We start from the raw sequence: 21,912 nt of genomic DNA, 5'->3' as shown, positions 1-21,912 counted from the left end.
TTTAAAAATAAGTTTAATTCAAGATTAAAATAATTCATAGACAAATACCATTATGTCATGATTCAAAACACTGTACATACAAAGTACATGTCTAACAGTATATTAGTGGAGCAAAACTTAAAAAAATTCCTTACCATTACAAAAGTCTCCAATCACATTTGTTTCTCTGTTTTTATAGTGCATCCATTTTGTCAGTTTTATTATGCAGTCCTTTTCAAAGTACTTACGATCTGTCATCGCTGGATTTTAGAGCTGAAAGAATGGGGATATTTTTCTTTCTTATTTAACCTCTTTCTTTTCTGTTGAAATACTCTTAATGAAACTAGAAACTACTTTTTAATTTTATCGCAAAGTTTTATTTCTTTCTCTGTCTCTGTGGGTTCCATATTCCAAGCTATTAAAAAGTTTAATGCAACGTTTGTTAGTCTGTGAAAAATTAAAAGGCTTATATTTTTGCTCGTGGAAAAATCGAATTTTTTATCTGTCTCTTGAAAGTTTCTGTTTTTATTCGCTTTTGACCTCTGACTTGCGAGTAATGAACTTGTGGAATCGAGGAATTCCTCTTTCTGTTAATGAGATATGAATTTTGATAGATCGAATTTTTTACTTGGTCTCCTAAAAAACAAAGGGAGAGAGAGACAGAAAATAGGGTATATACAAGGAATAATTTACGGAGGTTGCAATGCAAATGCAAAAATAGGTTTGAAAATTAGTTTTGAGAAGGCTTAGTCGTTGAGACTATGAATAAAAGAAGGTGGAGAGGGGATGTTGGGTAGAAGATCGATTAAGTAGATAGTTTCACTTACCTGGGTAGTGTTATTGGTATAGATGGTGGATGCAGTGCAGCTGTGTAGTTGAATCGCTAAAGTGTAATGTATTGTTTTGTAGCTGAAGATGTGGCTCTGAAGCATTAGTGCTTCAGAGAGGCGAGGAAGACCTAATAAATGTTTTGCATTGGGCAAGGCTGTATCCAGGCAGTTATTTTGCTCTGGAGGGGGCAACTTTTTTACACATCAAAAATGTATTTTTATGCATTTTATTGCGTTTTTATGTTGGACAAATGTTTCGGGGGAAGGGATTCGATCCCCCCCCCACCACTAGATACTGCCTTGTCAGTGAGATCGTCTAATGAAAGTGAAGAAAAAGATAAGCTAAGCAATATTTAAAAAAAATTTCACTGACTTAAAATTTCTTTTTAGTGAGAAGAGATCTAATTGATTTTACTTTTGTTTCTTAAAACTGCCCACGGATAGTTTCAACTCCAAAACGCAGGTTTTGCTTGGGCTTCGTGACATGTGGCGACCTATTTATGTAAATTGTAACTAAACCCGTTAGTATGGCTGGGTTTTGCCCTAAAAAAACTTATGATCATAGATCAGAACAGATTATTTCAATAAGCCTAGGGTCCACATACACAAAAAAATATATTCAAAACACGGGAATCGCCATCTAAAAAAAAAAAAAAAAAAGAAAAAAAAACACAAACTGAATATCACGTGAAAAAATACCTAATCTAGAAACCAAATACCTAATCGCACACACTTTTCCATCTTTCCAAGTTTTATCTATATACAACAAGTAATTATCTATTTATAAAGCAACTTAAGTTGTTGTTTTATGGTTTCTACTTTGAAGAATTTCTACAAGCAGCAAATGAGTGCCATGTGAATATTTTCCTCTGAAATAAGAAAGCACCGAGAGCCTCCCAGAAAAAATGGTCCAAATCTTCATCCTCCTCATCAAAGAGGGGACGAGCGTACTCCCTTTCAGTAATCACGCTCCCTTCAGTAATCTCCCTTGAGTCATATATATATTTATAATATATATATATATATATATATATATATATATATATATATATATATATATATATATATATATATATATATTAAAAACATATATAATAATACTATAACAATAATAAACAAATATATATAAAAAATAAACTTGGTAAATTAAATTTAAAATAATGTTGCGCTCCAAAAGCAGATTTAGCCAGAATGTACATTCAAAATGCATTCTGCCAATGTCATAAAATGCCCAATGTCATAAAAGATGCGTAATTATCTATGCCCCAAGATAAAAAAAAAAAAAAAAAAAAAAAAAAACGAAAAACAAGTGATCCAGCAGTGGCCTGCAGAATTTGTCTTGTCAGTGTTGTCAAATAAGGATACTTCACTAATTAGAACTGCTCCACTATGGGGAAAAATCATCAAGAAGTTTTTCAATTAAGAAGTTATAGTAAAAGTTTCTTAGTTTTTGAAATGTTTATTTAGTACATTTCTTTTAAATAAGAAAATATACTCGTGCATAATTTGATTTAATCAGGCTCAATTGGCATCAGATGCAAAAATAACAAACCTGACTATAATGTGGTTTGGACATGACTGTTCGACGATCGGAAATAGGTTCAATTTATTTTTCAAGCCTTGTCTAGCCAATCCAGTCTTGTCTTGCCTTTCAATGACAATAATGATTTGTCGATGTTATGACTTTTGAAGAGACAAACAATATATAATTGACAATTAAAACCGAATTTAACTTGATATCCGCTTCAAGGCCTCCCTAATTGCCCATTTTAGATAAACTAGTCAAGCCTCTAGGCAACAAATTAGTAGGAAAATTGTCTGTTGTTGAAATAGAACACAATGAGGGATGCAATGAACCTTAAATTATTGCGGCCGTAAAACATAGAGAAGCTACAACATGCTTGTGCAGTCAAAGTTATAAACCGTGAAGAATTTCACAAGTTTTTTCGCACAAAGGTATTCCCGGTAGCTTAAATTCCGAAATGCCTTTGTTTTTCTCCATGGATTTAGTCAGCGCTGCTAGTCAACTTTTTCGATTTAATGCAAGGTTTGATGGGGACAGGTTAGGTTAGATTAGGCTGGGTTAGGGTAGCTTAGGTTTTTAAACGATTTCCAGTATTTATAACCAAATTTAACCTAACCTAATCTAACCTGTCTTTAACTTTTACCATCATATCTTGCATTAGACTAAAAAGCTGACTCGAAAAGCTAATTGAATCCAAGCAGACACAGTGAATTTCGGGCATTCACCGGCGAATGTCGACATTAACCAGATTTCAGACATTCACGGTAACATATGCAATAGTAAGATATTTATACACTAGCATTATGCTACTTAACACTAGCACAACTTAGGAATTTATTGTAATTTATTAAGTCTTATGGAGCAAATTTTGCCCGCAACGTAGGCAATCTCTGCTTAGAAAGAACCAAGCTCTGCTTAGAATCTCACGTTACGTAAGTTTATGTCACGTATGGAAAAGTTCAGCATAACACCAACAAAATTGATTTCCTGTATGAGCAATTAATAAATTTTGAAAAACTTGATAACTTATTCTAGAAAGCCTTTTGTATTTGCTTGAATTGTCATCTCAACTATATATTTTTAATTTTTGAATAGTTTTCTTTTGATGATTTTCTTGATCGTGAACGGTGGCTGATGGTTTTAAGAATGTCTCTGTAGACAGGCTCTTTGACCAGTTACTGTATGATCAGATCTTGATCTTGACAAGCTCTGTGATCTTGAACTTGTCCCAATGTAGGAAACAAGTTCACTCAGTGTAATGAAGGCCGGACATTTAAATAAAGAAGAGAAGAAACCCCCACCCCAATTCAAAAAGAAAAAATTCAAAATTCATTCAAAAATACGAAAAAAACGTGAGATAATGTTATTTCTAACTATCAAAACAGTGTTTGTTATTTAATTTTTTTTATCATCATTTCTTTTTGAAGGATCCCAGTAATAAAAAAAATATTTATAAGTTTTATGATTCCCATAAATTCAAGAACACTTGTGAATAGGGGGTGGGGGGAGGGTAAGGCGTGCCCCCCCCCCCCCCCCCCGCGTGCGTTACTGATCAGTACAATTGTCGATGACTGAGTCGGTCATGAAATAGATTTTAAGTTTTCACGTTTAATTTTGATGTGTGTCTGTTTCATAAGTCTTAAGTATTTTGTGAGTAGTGGACTTGTAAATATTCTTTTGATTTATTATCAAGTTTTGTGTGGGTATCGACTTGGGATCTAACTAAGTAATTTTGTAAATTAATAATGGCAGTGTCTTAATATAATAATAATAACTTATTGTCCTAAAAGCCCTAGGGCCAAGACAGTACAAAATGAGAAATTTAATTATAGTCAAATCACACTGTAGAAGCAAAAACATCGCATAAATTACAAAAAATATATTTTTTTGTGCTCCATTACTAACCTGAGAAATTGTCCCAACCTTTCAACTCTCCCCTCACTATATTTGCCAGCCATTTTTGATCAAACTTGCAATCTCCATCGAAGTCCTTTCACAATCACTCAGTTCTTCCCACTCACCCCTCATATGACTCACATTCGCATCCATATCTCCACTCATGGTGCAAAAGCAGGGGCCATCAACTCCTTCCTAAGTATCTACTTCTTCTTTTTTTTCTTTTGTATGGTACTTTGATAATTTCCATTTTCCATGTCAATGTCAGGTTTTGTGTGAGTTATGCATTATTGTCTTTAAATTGCATTTTCCTGCATGAACAGTAGCTCTTCGCTATTTGTTGACTTTACTATGCTGTAGGTTCCGCTCGCTTTCTCCATATCATTGTCATATTTTTATGGAATTTTGATTTCAGCTTTCATCATGTCGTTTTCATTTTTTTTTGCTAATTTGACCATATATTTCACCATTATGCAGTACTTTGAATCTACTTCGGATTCTACTCTATCTCCCCATGTCATTGTCACATTTACGGAAATTTTTAACTTTCTGTTGGTCCTTATTTTTTGTCAAATTTTTGGTTGTTCTGAATACCTCTTTTCTCATATCATTGTCAATTTTCTTGGGAATTTTAAATAATACTCTATTTGCCCTTGTCATTGTGAATCTTATTTTGGTAATTTTAACCAAAAACAATGCATGGCCTTTATGGGGTACTTTGGATTCTACTCAATTTTCCAATGTAAATTTGGCTTCCTCTTAAGTATAATATATATATATATATATATATATATATATATATATATATATATATATATATATATATATATATATATATATATATATATATATATATATATATATATATATATATATATATAAATATATATATATATATGTACATAAATAAATAAATATATATATATATATATATATATATATATAAATATAAATATATATATATAAATATAAATATATATATAAATATAAATATAATATATATATATATATATATATATATATATATATATATATATATGTATATATATATAAATATATATATATATATATATATATATATATATAATATATATATTATATTTAATATGTAATATATATTATAATATATATATATATATATATATATATATATATATATATATATATATATATATATATATATATATATATATATTATATTTAATACTAGCTGTTGGGGTGGCGCTTCGCGCCACCCCAACACCTAGTTGGTGGGGGCGCTTCGCGCCCCCCCCAAGCCCCCCCGCGCGCGTAAGTCGTTACGCGCCATAATAGTTACGCGCCATTGTAGTTGTGTCCCTATGTCCCACCTGTGAATATAGATATATATATATATATGGTTTTAACTACGTAAAACTTGCGAATATACAACATTCTTTGCTGTCCCATTGTCTTTGCATATAAATAGATTGTCAGGTTTACCGACTCTTGAACATGCAACATATAATGGTCCATGGGAAAACAATCTGTATTCAGATCTATACCTCATGATTCTAATGATTGCCCTTGAGCTTTGTTGATGGTGATTGCTAATCGACCATTCCCTGTCCCGGTGTCCCGGTCGTCATTTACATCCCCCTGTTTCCCCCGGTGTCCCCGTTGTAGTTGTGTCCCTGTGTCCCGGTCGTCATTTATATTCCCTGTGTCCCGGGTCCCGGTCATCATTTGTATCCCGGTGTCCCGGTCTGTATATACATTCGTTTTTTAGTTTTGTTTTTCTCCTTTATTTTTTTCCTTTTTTTTTCTTTTTTAGCTTATTTAGATTTTTAGATTTTTTAGTTTTTTTTATTAGTTTTTAGTTTTTATTTCTTTTTAGTTTTTTTGTCCCGGTCGTCATTTATATCCCCCTGTTTCCCCCGGTGTCCCCGTTGTAGTTGTGTCCCTGTGTCCCGGTCGTTATTTATATTCCCTGTGTCCCGGTCGTCATTTGTATCCCGGTGTACCGGTCTGTATATACATTCGTTTGCTAATCGAACATTCCTTTTGTCCTGGTCGCTTTCTCTTTGAGTGTCGTCATTTATTAGTTTTTTCCTTTTTTTTTTAGTTTTTTATTGGTTTTTACCTTTATTTTAGCTTATTTTTCAGTTTTTTCCTTTTTTTTAGTTTTTTTTTATTTTTTATTTTTTTTAGTTTTTTACCTTTTTTTAGTTTTTTTAGTTTTTTTAGTTTTTTAGCTTTTTTACTTTTTTTATTAGTTTTTAGTTTTTTTTTGTAGTTTTTGCCTTTTTTTAGTTTTTTCAGTTTTTTTTTTAGTTTTTTATTGGTTTTTACCTTTATAGTTTTTTTAGTTTTTTAGCTTTTTTATTTTTTTTATTAGTTTTTAGTTTTTTTTGTAGTTTTTGCCTTTTTTTAGTTTTTTCAGTTTTGACGTCACCTAATCCAGTTTTTTCAGGTGACGTCACCTGACACATCCATCCATCCATCCATCCATCCATCCACAGACAGACAACTTATTTTTATATATATAGATATAACATAGTAAAGTAAAGTCAACACACATAGTACAGCATAGTAAAGTCATAGTAAAGTCAACAAATAGCGAAGAGCTATTGTTCATGCAGGAAAATACAATTTAAAGACAATAATGCATAACTCACACAAAACCTGACATTGACATGGAAAATGGAAAATATCAAAGTACCATACAAAAGAAAAAAAAGAAGTAATTGTAGTAATTGTAAAAAGAATGTAATTGTGCAGTTGTTTGCAAATTTAGATTTATGATTATGTTTTCCCTCATGTGTAATGACACTTAAAATGTACTTTATAAATAAGGACAGTATATTCTGTCACTTTTACTCCACTTTAAATTGTATTCTCCCAATGTCATTGTCAAATTTGGTTCAAGTTGTGACTTGTGGTCTAAACACAGTTTTTGATAAATAACGGGTTTGTACTACATGGTGCTGTGACTTAACTGTAGATCCCCGTTAAGATCCCCGAATAATTTCCCCGTCTTTCCCCTTACCAATCTAAAGTTTCATTTGAAGTTGACTTCCTAAATAAGGGATGTGGCTTATGTGAACTTGACTCTATTTAGGCTCCCATTTCCTTATATCATAGTCAAATTTTATAACAGTTTTGGTTTATGGTCTGAACATAGGATTTATATTCATAAATAATGGCAGTATGTTATATGGTCCTTAGATGAAAATGTATATACTGCTCCGTTTCCCCATATGTAAAAGGATGAGAAAATAGATGACTCAATTAAATCTTCCTTGCTTCCTTTGCAAAATAAATAACCCTAAATTTGGAAAACTGTAATATAATAGAAGCCCGGCAAATTATGACTTTTTCTCGGTATGTACTACTTATTTTGTTGAAATAATTTAAAAAAAAAAAAAAAAACTATAGATTAGGCCTGTTTGACGCTAAAATAATTACAAACTTCAATTATAACTAACTAAAAATAAGGTAAGTAATTAATGGTTGATGAAACAATACTAAATTATTGTTTTTTTGTAAAAACGCTAATTTGCAACAACTTTTGTATCTGGTTTGTTTCCAATGCTCCTAAAAAAAAAAAAAGAAGAAAAAAAAAAATAAATAAAATAAAAATAAATAAAATAAAATAAAAAAATAAAAAAATCCAACCCCTCTGTCCAAGTGTATTTCGGTATTTTACTGTATTTGCCACTGTGGTATGAGAACAGAAAATGTACCATTCCCTCTTAAAAAAAAATCCCCCTGCAAAGTTCTCCATTTTTTCATTTAAATTGTTTTTGCTCTTTAATTTAATTTCTGATGGTTTTTCCAATCATGTCAGGAATCCCCCTCCCCTCCATGGATAATTTTCTCCTGAATGTCTCCCCCCCCTCGGAAAGATTTCCCCGGGAAATTCCTTCCTCCCCCACGGAAAATCCCCCCTCGAAGAATGTCCTTATAATCCCAATAACTAATACTAATCAAAGAATGTCCAAAATGTATAACTTACAGACCCCCCTCCCTCTTGTATAATTTTCGTTGGAAAATTTCCCTCGGAAAATTTTCCATGGGAAATTTTAATGCTGAATATAAAGACAAGAGTGCCTCACTGCACGAGAAACCATCCGAGTCTGTTATTTCAAATTTTGAGCTATTTCAAGGCCTGTCCAATGTTTTTTCCTTACTGATTGTTCTATTTGTTCCTTTTGTTATCCTTTAAATTTCATTACTCTGATTTTTATTGTCTTGTACAGTAGGTTCTAAATTATAAATTATTGACATATAAATAGTCCCAAAAAGCTGCTTTATCGAACTGAAGGATTTTGAAAGCGCCTTGAATAGGCTTTTGCTGTTTCTTGAAAGATGGCATTACCAGTACACCATGCATGAAATTTCGAATAGTGACGTATTTGCAAGGAAGTACTGTATATGACTTTTAATAACTAAGTACAATGTTGTCTGATGGCTGATAAGACACCTCAAGTGTTGATACCCAGCATTGTTGTATCGGTGGATGGATTGTCTTGAAAAGTGTCGATGGATTGTCTTGAGAGTGTTGTACTATTATCACCCCTTGTTTGAAACTCGTTTCTACCTGTGTGCGGTCGTGTTATCTACTAATACATCCGTAAAAGCAGCATTACACACTCCCCTCCTCCTTAATTTTAGTGCTTTAAAAAAACTTTTTATTCCAGTTAAATGGACCTTGTATTTCAGGAGTTGTTCTGAAATAATAGGGCAAAAAGTCAAACTTCGGGTGTTTCCCCCCTTTTTTCAAAAATCATTTAGATTTTCTTAGGCTCATAGTTTTTGATGGACAACATTAACCTTATTGAATTTTATATATGGTTGTAGTCAGGATAAAAAGACAATTCTTTTGGTTTATCTATTTTTTTCAAAATTCCGTTTATTAGAGTTTCGGTTACTATTGGGTCGATTCGCTCCTTACTTACAGTTCGTTATTACGAACTGTTCGGTAAATTTCTCTTTACTTTTTTCACATTTCTGTTTTCAAATTTGTATATTGTATTATTTTATCGCTTTATATTATAAATTTCAGTGTGTTAAGCTTTCGTCTTGTTTTCTCTTTATTTATATTCTCACCCGTTTCTACGAGCGTGCGAGTATAAGTGTAGCAAAATAGATTCTCCAGGAAGGGAAGGGGCCAGCTAGAGGAGGAGGATTAATAATTTTTAGCCAAAACTTATTTTTACACTGGTTATTGGCATTCTTACATTTAGAGACAATGTGATTATTAAGAAAGATAACACCTGCGTCCATGGCCCTGGAACTAGGGCTCAAACAACCGTTGCCGCCATTTTTTTCTTATTCTCGGATTTAGTTTAATCCTTGTTTTTCGTCAGTTTTGTTTGTTAGTTGAAAAGTATTATCAAATGTACAATTATTTTACGTGTAGGTGAAAAAAGGCTGACACCGTCTACTTCCTCCACTTCCCTGGGCAATTTACAGAAGAAGAAGAAAATGGACATAAGTGAAGTATTTAATACTGAAGAAGATGAAGCAACAGCGACGAAGAAGAAGAAGTTGACTTTATTAGGTAGGGTTTTAGATTAATTTTTAGATTTTTAGATAAATTTTTAGATAATTTTTAGATATTTTTATAAATTCTATTTAGATAATTTGATTCCGAGTATATGCTAAGCAAGGCTGACTTCTATTTTTTTTCTAGTTATACTGGATATGAATGTCTTTTTTACGTATTATTCACTCGATAGATCCTTTAGCTGCCTTTTATATGTTCACTTATTGGTTTTATTGCGCTATGCCAAGGTTTTTCGGCAAAAATCAATTGGTACTGTTCTTTGTAGTAGGTCTAATTTAAATACGTTTTGAGTATATAATGGAAAAGTTTTATAAAGAAAGTATATAAAGAAAAAAGCAATAAAATAAAAGATAAAAAAGAATGAAATAGAACAGAATAATAGAGTAAAGGCAAAAAAAAAACATGGAATAATAATTAAGAATCCAAAAATAGGCTGATTATCAGCCAGTGGAAAAGAATTTTCCCATTGGCTTAAAATCAATCTACAAAAACCATTGCTCTTGGTTTTTTAATTACAAAAAAAAAATTCGTTTTTGTCTCAGGTTTCTAAAGCAGTAATTGTTTTCTGATAATATTTTATTTCTACAAAAAATAAATAATTCTCACGGTGAATATCCCTTTTCTAATAGAAGCTATCTCAAATATGGCTAACCCGGTAACCGTAAAAAAATTTGAATTGATGGAGAAACTTTAAAAAATCCTGATGTTAAAATGCAAGTGGTGTCCTGGGTATGCAAGCAACAGCGACGAAGAAGAAGAAGTTGACTAATGCAAGTGGTAACGCCACTTGATTGTTTGCGAAATCAATAGTGTCAAAGACCTTGGCAATGATCCTACTACGAAGACTCATTTTATGGTTGACGTTTAAATCTTCATGTAGAAAAATGACCGATTTTGAGAATTTTTACCTGATGTCATTTATGCCTAGTGTTGCTGGTTATCCGACGATTCGGGGGATTGTACATTGTGCCATTTAATGACAGGCTAATTTGGGTGGTTAAATAAGATGCCTTATTAGCCAAAATAGTGAACACTAGTGCAGGTACGTTGAGCATACTGTAATATTAACACTATTACAAGTGTTGGTTCAGTAATTAATTAACTAATTGATCAGCTAACTAATTAATACTACAGCCATGCTGTAAGATTCAATGTACAGCCTACAAATTAATACTATACCATTCACACTCAAATCCATGAAAACTAAATCACACGCTTCCTAAAGCATTACCATTAAAATGCTGAATAAACTAATTCACAAAATATTTTTGACATCTACTCGGTACTAGAAGCTGGCTAAATCAATAATTGCGGATAAATCTTTTTGATTTGTTAGTCTTGCGTTGGGTACTTCAGTAGGGGGGCTCTCAAGGTCAGTTAATAAACCTCAATGAATTGGAGAGTTGAAACAGTTTAGCCCAAATGAATACATCTACCACTATCAAGGGAATTAGAGCCGACTTGTGTCAGGGTATCTTTGAGTGTTGAATAGTTGCGTGCAAGCATGACGGCTCTTTTTTATACCATCCCATGTCTGTTTTATTGGTTCTTAGCCACTGCAGATGTCAAGCTGTGCACGCGTATCCGAGATAAACCCTAACGTAACTGAGGCTGGTTTTTAGCCACAGTGCCTCTTTGTCCTCTCAGGTTGTCAAATCGAACGAAATAAAATTTTATTTTTCCCCTTTTATTAAAATTTTGTCTTTAAGGGTTGCATCATCAAAAGGGGACCAAATTGAGCAAAATGATATTTTATTTTGTCCCTTTTTATAAAAAAAGGGCAAAAACACAATAGCTAATACTAAAGAATAGTATAATACTAAAGAACAAAATAAATGTTACCACTTACATTCAAAATATGTCTTGTAACACACTAGCGTGTTTGAGCCCACCCCGAAAAACAAATCATTTATTAATAATAAAATTCATTTGACGCCCTTCACAATTAACATAAAAATGAAACTCAAAATCAGAATCCACCCCTCCACCCCGACAAAAATAATTCTCCGAACAACTATCTTGGATACGTCCTTGTTGCTTGTTGAACAACGATGGTAAAATGACAATACTTTAATCCAACATGACGGATTGTGAGGATGTAAATTTTTTTTAATGTTTTTAACAATACTTTTTAATAAATTTATAATAAAAAAATCTTTAAAAATTTCGTAGTCTATTCTTCCAGCTTAAAAGTTTGCAGAAAAAAATGTATGCATAGGAGGTTAAAAATAACACATCAACAGCAAATGAAAAAGAAGGCAAACTTAATAAGCAATAGTGCTATATGGAAAGATTTTAGCTTTGGGTCTAAAGCAACCTCTACCACACATACACCCATTATGTAGAGCCCTAAAATGGCATCATTGGCCTTTTAAAACCATTAATTTTGATTTCTTGTAAAATACGAAAATGGTAAATATTCCCCCCCCCCTCTTTTTTTGCCCAAAGATTTGTCAACTCCATTAGTTTATTCTAGAAGATGAATTTACAATCCATCCTGCAGTTAAATCTTCATTCTGGAGAAGAAGTGGAATTCTAAGCCTAAGGGTGCTTAGTTTCATTAACCTGAAATGAACTTTTTTGTGAAGCTGTTTTGCTAGTTGAATACTTTCAATGAAGAAAGGATATTGGGCTGCTTTGAACTTGGCATTGAAGTTCTCTTCAGTCCCACTTTTGATCATCTGTTGAATTTATTTAAAGTATTTTTTTTCTATGAAACTGGAATTAAGCGAATAAATTTTTTTCGTTTCTAATAGGAAGTAAAAGTAAAAGCAAAGGTAAAAGGGACTGAAAGTAAAAAAAAGTAGTAGGAAGTAAAAATTAAATAGAAGTAAATAAAAGAAGTAAATTAAAAAAAAGTAAAGGCATAGGTAAAAGGAAATGAAAAGTAAAAAAAGTAAAAGGGATTGCAAACTAAAGGAAGTAAACAAGTTAATACGAAAAAAGGAAGTAAAAATAGTAAGAAAATAATGTGTAAAGAGTAAACTATTGACACTGATAAGTTTTCGTATAAAGCTACTTTGTAAAACAATAAAGAAAAATAAGATAAAGAAAAATAATTTACTTAAATGCTAAAAGGAGGGAAAAATTGCGCGCATAAACTGTCTTCTAAGATTTTCCCCTCCGTCAATGTTTATAGTGTATTTTTTGGAAATTTTGTAGCCCATGTAAAAAAGAAAGAAAAAAAGCTTAATTTTTAATCAAGAAATAACCAGGGAAAAGGATAAACATTCTTTCATTACTTTGTTGAATTTCTAAAAAAGTAAGTTTTAAGACTATAGGAAAAAATTATATGAGTGGGACTGTCCCTTCCCTAATCCTCCGTTGTTTACGCTTAAATATTATAGGGTTGTTCTGAAAGCATTTATAATGCAACCGATGTAGTTAATCGATTTATATATATATATATATATATATATATATATATATATATATATATATATATATATGTATATATACATATAAATTATATATATATATATATATATATATATATATATATATATATATATATATATATATATATATATATATATATATATATATTATATATATATATAAATATATATATATATATATATATATATATATATATATATATATATATATATATATATATATATATATATATATATATATATATATATATATATATATATATATATATATATGTATATATATATATATTACATACAATCTGATAGCCTCCTAAGAGTTGACATTGAACCAGGATCGCAAAATCTTAGAAGGTGGATAAGCAAGCTGAATGAAACTTCTAGGAAGAGTTCAGCAGTCCAAGTAAGGTCTATTCTAACCTATATAAAAAGATAATATCGCCTTATTCATATTTCATTAATGTAGAATTCTTGAATTGTTCGATTCACCATTAAAATTCATGTTTACATTTATAGTCACCAAATTAATTCATTTATTAAGTTTATCAGAAATCGTTTATTTTTTTCACAAATCGATTACTACTACTACTAATAACTCACCGCAGCACCAAGCCGCCTGAAGCCAACACAGCTACGCACGCTCCTCTCTAATCTATTCAAGGTCTTCTTCTTTACACCCTCTAAGGAAGTTCCCATTTACTTTAAATCTTTATTAATGACATCCTTCCATCGCAGACGAGGACGACCTGCTCTCCGTTTAGCCCCAGACGGATGGTCAAAAAGAACAATCTTCGGCAAATCTGTCATTTTTCATCCGCAAAACGTGGCCTAGCCATCTCAACCTCTCTATCATCCATAGCCCTAGAAAGCGGGATTTAACCAAATTTTTCTTACAACCTACTGTTTGAAAACGGTCAGTCAGTCGGGTACCCAGAACAATCCGTGGGCAATTTCTCTGGAAAACATCAAGTAAATTTTTATCTGCTTTTCGGAGCGCCCATGCTTCAGAGCCATATTTGACCACTGTAATCACTGTAGCTTCCAATATTCTTTTAATGCAAAATTATCGTCCTGTTCTTCCAAACTTTTTTAACTGAAAAAACGCCCTGAGCCTTGGCTATTCTACTTTTAACATCTCCACTGCTCCCACCGTCTTTACTAATAATACTACCTAGGTAAGTGAAGCTGCCCACCTGATCAATCTTTTCGTTACCCAACGTAACGAAATTAAGACATTTAATTCTTCGAAAGAACTTTGTGAATTCGCTATTTTTCTGCCTTCTGAAAAAAAAAAAAAATTATATGTGTTCATATATGTTTTTAATTTATATCTTATTTGTTTATACATAGATGTTTTTATAGGTTCCAGTTTTGTTTTTATGATATCTTAAAAATATTTTTTGTCCTATTCGACTAAGCTAATTTGTTCGTTCGATACTAGTTCCTTGAAAAAGCGTTATTCTTTTATTATAGATAAGCTCATTTCCTAAAGGATTTTCATTTCCTGAAAAGCATACAAACTTTTGATACCTTTCATCTTTATCTGAGCCTTGATATAAGACAAAGATAGAACAATCCTGTTACCAGAACGTCTTCTATCAAAAATATAAATTAAGAAACGACAGAATATATGTGTTATGAATCAGGAAAACAACTATTTTTTGTACTTTGTATAAATGATTTGATTGAGCTTTGTATAAAGCTCAATCAGATAGTTTGCTTGCAATTGAGAGCTTGCTTGGAGTAATTGTTGGGGCCTAAAAATGTTTTGTCTGTTTTCCTGGTGTAAGATTTTATATAAAAGAAGCCAATCCGGTTGTATGTTCTTTCTTATCGCTCAAGTTTTGACATAGCAACAGCGGGCACATGTAGCGATGAGTAAAGAAAGCGTGATTATTTGGCTCCCCGTTCTAGCATGTGTTTGAAGAGTTATATGATTGGCTTACGAAAATACTTGACAAAAAAATCACCAGTTGATCAAAGCACACTTTTAAAGCTTGAAGCATAGGACACTATTTTCCCTTTTCTATTTTTTTTTTAGCGCTACTCAGTAGAACTAGAAAATTTTAACGTCCGTATGACTGAATCCTTGTGTAATTGAAGCCCGTGTAATTGAATCCCCTTTTAGCTCATTCCCCGTGCAGCTCAACCCTGTATAACTGGGTCCTTATTCAACTGAACCCCCTTGCAGCTCGACCCAATTTAACTAGCCCTCCTTCAAAGAAAGAAAAAGAAGAGACGACTGTGTATCAAGTACTTTATCGAAATTCCTAGGAATTGGTCTCGTAATTACTTATAGTGTTAATATGAAAATAAATAGCCTCTGTCATTAATGAATCACTTTTGAATATGAATGAATTTTTCCACTTGTTAGTTTTTTCAAAACTTTTTATTTTCCACTTGCAAAGGGGACTAGTAAGGGGGTATTTAAGAGGGGGATTTAAATACCAGTTGAAGGGTTTCCGATCATGGAGATTTCAGTGGTATACCACTTATGTTTTAAAGTCTTTAAACTCAAGAAATGGTCGGTGTTGCTATGACAAAATTATAAATAGTGAGTAAATATGGCTATTAGCTTTCAAATGACTTTAAACAGCTCCCTAAGATGTTCTAGTGACCTATTGGCACTGGAAAAATAAACCAGAAAAAATGAGACCATAAATTTTTTCCCTCAGTAAAATTTCGCTATCAACTCGAACCTAAAAAATAGCTGCAATTGAAGAATCAGCATTAACGGCAAATTTTTCTTATGAGACAGTGTGTTTTTTTTTACGTATTTTTAAGATTTTGGCTACTACGGGCCACGGTTTTCTATTATTGTGAAGCTAGGGCTGTAACCATGAATTTTCAAATAAATAAGACAGAAGGATAAATTGTTGTTTTTTAGAGAGGGGGAGGGATTGAGTTGCACGAGGATTCAGTTAACGGGGTTCAGTTGCACGAGGTCTCAGTTGACCGTATACGGAATGTTTCTAAGAAAAATTCAAAACAAGCCTGATTCTAATTGGTTAAAGTTTGAGTTTCAGTTTTGTTTTCAAATTATTTTCTTTATTATAAAGTATTGGTTGGTTAGTCTGTAGAATATATATTAAATATGTAGATAGTAGAACCCGGGGGTGTACATACTATGTCTAGTTTGTACAAAATCTGGTGGACGAGAAGTTCATTAATGATGGTTCGTTCCCTGGTTCTTTGATTCGTTCCTACAGCAATGAATGAGGCACGTACAATGTCTAGTATGTTCAAAATCTGATGGACTAGAAGTTTGTTAACGATGGTTCGTTCCCTGGTTCTTTGATTCGTTCCTTTAGCTATGTATGAGATAGGTACTATGTCTAGTATGTACAAAAACTGGTGAACTAGAAGTTCGTTAAGGATGGTTCGTTCCCTGGTTCTTTGATTCGTTCCTTCAGCTATGTATGAGATAGGTATTATGTCTAGTATGCACAAAATCTGGTGGACTAAAAGTTCGTTAACGATCGGTTGTTCCCTGGGTCTTTGGTTCGTTCCTTCAACGATGAAGCAGATCGGTACTATGTCTAGTATGTACAAAATCTGGTGGACTAGAAGTTCGTTAACGATGGTTCGTTCCAGATTTTGTACCTAAGGACTGGTTAAAAATACCAAAAACTCACTTCATCTAAGATCTTCCCAAAAATATAAACATTTTTTTTTGGGGGGGGAGATCATTTGCAGCTCTTCAAGTGACTACTAAATAAAAACCGGTTAATGGATTTGCAGTACATCATTTGTACATATATGCACTCTATGTTTTTATTCCGTACTCTATGTTTGCATTGCATGTGTTTTTCATAGTTCCATTTTGGGAATCCCTTCTTTGTAACTAACAAAAAAAGAAAGAAAAAAAGGGTCAAATTTTACCGACATGTTAAGTACTTTATTTGTTTTTCTCTGTGATTCCAGAATATATCTATTATTACAAAGAAAACGTGTCTTCGGTATATATGTAGGTATATATTGGTATATATGTATATTTGGTATATATGTGGTAATATGGAGGAGTTATTAGTTCGATTTGCAGATCGGTGTAAGAAAATTTCCGACTTTTTGCTTATATGGTTGGTATATATTGTTGGGGTTGGGTATATATATGGTTGGGTAGACTGATAGATCTTGCGTCATAATAATGATTTAAGTTTCTTGTGGGATTTCTTTCTTTGTAACATATGTTGGTCGCTTCAAGGTATATTCAATGATTAATCTTTTGGTATGTTTGTTTCTTTTTTTGTCGTTTGTTTGTTCTTTTTTTTTGTTTCTTTCTCCATTTATTACCTTTTTGTAATGTAACGAAAGACGGTGCTAACAAGTTATTATTATTTAATGGATCCCTCTTCTTTTTGCAACTTATTTATATGTTCCGATTTCTTTATTATTTATGTGCTAAAATTATAAATAGTAGTTGTTTCAATGTCATCATATGCGATAGTATCTTATAGAGGGTAGTTTCCCCAGATACTACCCTCTGCTGTAGTATCCACCCTCAGATACTGCATAGTATCTTATATCCCTCAGAATGCGCAGCCTTTTTCCCTATAACACTACTTAGCAGTAATCGAAACCCAGTAATGAAAAGAATAAATGAGAGGATACAAATAAATTCGCGATGACAAGCTTTTTCCCAAAAATTTTAAAAGCCACGTTGTAAATAAAGAAGTCTATACTTCAACTTGTACGTAGGCTGGTGCTTAGGGGGAGAGGTTAAGATAGGATTCAGGGGGTGGGGGGATATTTCTTTTTGATTTTTGGCTACTTCTTATTCAGACTATCAAAAAGATTTTTTTTATCGTCCCCCCTCCCCCTTGAATTTTTGACCCCCCCCCCGAAAATATCCTGGGTACGTGCCTGCTTGTACGGTATGTTCTGAACACGCAATAATATAAATAATTATAAACATTACAGTAGTTCTCAGTAAGGAAATGTGGGTTTTGAAAAAAATAAACAAAATGTGTTTACTAAACATCTTTCACAAGCAAACATTGGTTAGCCTAAAAAAAAAAAAAAAAAAAAAAAAAAAAAAAAAAAAAAAAAGCTTAAAAATTAAAAATCGTTTACTGCTTGTCTTCTCCATAAATATAGAAATAAAGAATCGAAAAAGAAAGCCAATTTTATTTTGGAGTTTTTGTTTCTCAAATACAGATTTTAATTTGCTTTATCATCAGCTTGACCTTCCATCTACTTAAAAGATTGCCAGGAGGTGGATTCTTTTTCTAACTGGTATTTTCTTACTCGTATCTTGTTCTTCTTCTTCAGATGATGAGCCTAAGCCAATTAAATCTGAGAAGGTAATTGATGAAAAGAAGAAACACGTGAAAAGTATAATAGAAAAGATACCTACTAGCAAGGAAGAGTTGTTTGATTATTCGATAGACTGGAGTCTCCTAGATGTTGTAAGCAGTTTTTCTTTTACTAATAGATATGAATTATTGTTCGAAAAAGCTGCGAAATTTGAATATAATAATATTTTTCTTTGTTTTAATCTGAAACATTTTCAGATTTCTAGCTTGAATAGTTAAGCTGCAATTTCACTTGATGGATAAATAGATTAAAACGCACTCCAATTTAATTTATTTTTATTGTGCGTATTTTAAATGTACATTGAAATATGTATCATAATTTTCATATTTGCATGTAAATATATGTGCATCACATATATTTAATTATACAAATTTTGCAATAAATATGTAAATATATATATATTTAAAGGTAAAATTTGTTTGGTTACTCAATGGAGTGGAATCTAAAAGATTTTATAAGTAATCTTTTTCTTTTGGGAAGAAAATTAGGAACGCGACTAGGAATATTAGTGAAAATGCTATATGTCTAAAAGAAGACGTGGGGGGGGGGGGCTTGTACAAGAAATATTTCAGTGATAATTCGTATGAGAATAACAGAAAAGAAAGTGGAGAAAGTATTAAAACATTAGTTAAGGAGGAGTGAAGTGAAGGCCATGGATAAAATTATAATAAAAAGTAGCATAAAATATTGTATTGGCATGTTAATAAATTGAGAGGGAATAGAAAATCCATGTAAAAGATAGGAACGGAGCAGCAATTAGTGAGAAGAAAAGAATTACAGAGAGAATGGCAAAACATTTTGAGAATGCGCTAAACCGTGATAGACTTCCAGGAAAAGATATAGAAAAGAAGGAAAAATATTGTGACACTTTAGATGTGAAGGAAGATTTATTTTGTGAGGAAGAATTAGAGATAGTACTAAAGGATAAAACATAATAATGCCCCAGGTGCTTAATGTGTAGTAAGTGATTTTTTAAATATGGTGGTTATCAAGTTAGAGATAAGTTACTGAGGGTGTGTCGACTAAATTTTCCCTCTTAGATTAATGATTGAGAAGTGCAGGGTCGTCAAAATGAAAGCATGTCGTCCCTAATTGGGGTGGGAGGAGGATGTCGTAAGGAAAGATTTAAATTAAAAGGGAACTTCTTGGGAGGGTGTAAAGATTAAGGCTTTAAGTAGTTTGGGATTGAGGAAGAGTGTGTGTTGTTGTGATTGCCTCTGGTGGTTTGATGCTGCTGTGAGCTGTTAGTAGTAGTAATTTTCTTTTGAAATAATAGTAATAGCCCCTTCTACAAAAAAGGCTGCGTAGTTTGAAAAACAATTTGAAAAAAACTCCGCGTTTCTAGCTTGAATAGTTTAGCAGCAAATTCATTACATATCTATATATGTATATATATATATATATATATATATATATATATATATATATATATATATATATATATATATATATATATATATATATATATTATATATATATATATATATATATATATATATTATATATATATATATATATATATATATATATATATATATATTATATATATATATATATTATATATATATATATATATATTATATATACATATATATATATATATATATATTATATATATATTATATATATATTACATATATATATATAATATATATATATATATATATATATATATATATATATATATATATATATATATATATATATATATATATATATATATATATAATATATATATATATATATATATATATATATATATATATATATATATATATAAATATATATATATATATATATATATATATATATATGTATATTATATTGAATGATCATTATGTTTTTAGTTTAGTAGGGTAAAAACTATATGGTAAAAAGTTTGGAAATGTTATTCTGATCTTAACCTTGTTTTTCCTAACACCTGTAACTATGAAACGTCACAAACAAGTAACTGTAATGATAAAAACATAATAGAAAAACCTTTGACAAAGTTTATTCGCAACTTTTTTTTTATTGAAAACTATCCAGTCTAGCTGTGGAAATTTGGCTAAAGCTATTCCTAAGAGCCTGGTCTTAAAGGGGTTTAACTTGGGGAAATATCTAACCAGTCTTCCTAGTATATTCTTGTAGACTCTCTCTCTCTCACCCCATGTATCCCCTCTATCTCCGTCCCTCCTCCCTCTCTTCTTCTGGTAAGATAATTCTTACTAGATTACTCTTCATTCGTTAATTATGATCTATTAATTATTACTCTAGGATAAATTATTAATTAACAAATTATTCGAAAATTTGTTATTTTTCATTAGAGTAACGGTAACGACTGGTTTGACTGTTATTTATACATACTCAGTGATATAGCATAAATTCTAGAAGAAAAAATTCTGAAATATTTCTTTTGTAGCCGTGTTTGTGCCTTTCATTTTCTGAAATGTTTTACGGAACATTTCTGACCACGTGTTTTCTCAGTTTTAAGAATATTGTACCTTATCAGGAGTTAAAGTGAAATAAGGAGTTAGAAACCTTTATAAACAATAAAAATAGGAGTTTGAATATCAATTAATACATTGAAAGATTTGGCTTTTTATGCTGGTTTACAGGGGGGTGGGATCCAGGATTTTCTTTAGGGGTGGGGGGTAAACTTTCAAACAAAGAAATACCAACAATTTAAGGAGAGCCTCGACAATTATGTGTAAAATAAAAATTATTCGAACATTTTTTTACTTTTCATTGAAGTATCGGTAACGACTCGCTGATATACTCAGTGATATAGCATAAATTCAGACGAAAAAATTCTGATCAAAAATTCTGAAATTTTTTCTTTTGTAGCAGTGTTTGTTCCTTTCATTTTGTGAAATGTTTTACTGCACATTTCTGGCCACATATTTTCTCATAACCAAGATTCATTAGATACAAAGAAAAACGGCAGTGTATTATGAAAAAAACGATTTCGTGTGAGTGGGAATTAATTATTTGAATCATAGCTATTTGATTTGAAAAGCCCTATTGTCGCCTGAGCAATAAAACAATAAATGTTTGTAGATCCTCTCTCATATCTTTCCCCATTGTGTTCAAAGATTAAAAATAAGCTTCTGTACAGTAATAGGTGCGCACAATTCCGACCCTTGAAGTAGGAAAGAGGTCAGTGAATTTTTAGGAAAGGGCATCGATGCTAGAAAAAAGTGAACTTTTAATGCACTGCGTAGTTTTTTCTTTGGGGGAACCTATGCAGGAATATCTTAGGGAATTTTCCTCTTTCCTCTCTTCCCCTCTGTTTGCAGGTTTTGTCTATAGCTCTTTAAGTTTTTAAAGCTTACAGTCCTTAAGTATGGTACTAATGAAGTGTCTTATTTTTAAATAAAAATTTATAGGTCCCTCCCCCTTACATAAGTACGCTGGATCGATTTTTCCCTTCTGCTTTCAAATAGTTCGTTTTGACGAACT

The 21,912-nt window shown here is 31.5% G+C and overlaps 1 protein-coding gene across 5 annotated transcripts in view; it reads left to right on the top strand.

Moving 5' to 3' along the window:
* Window positions 1-21,912, top strand: part of LOC136028701 (RNA-binding protein 25-like) — a 110,739-nt gene that overhangs the window by 68,614 nt on the left and 20,213 nt on the right. For all 5 annotated transcript variants that reach the window (XM_065706532.1, XM_065706533.1, XM_065706536.1 and 2 more), the window contains 2 exons: window positions 9,614-9,754; window positions 18,427-18,563. In XM_065706532.1, coding sequence (XP_065562604.1) covers window positions 9,614-9,754; window positions 18,427-18,563 — 278 coding nt within the window. The remainder of the gene's footprint in view (window positions 1-9,613; window positions 9,755-18,426; window positions 18,564-21,912) is intronic.

This window comes from Artemia franciscana, chromosome 7 (genome assembly GCF_032884065.1).
Source record: "Artemia franciscana chromosome 7, ASM3288406v1, whole genome shotgun sequence".
NCBI lineage: Eukaryota > Metazoa > Arthropoda > Branchiopoda > Anostraca > Artemiidae > Artemia > Artemia franciscana.
The sequence above is the reverse complement of the archived record's forward strand: the minus strand, read 5'-3'. Positions and strand labels throughout refer to the sequence as shown.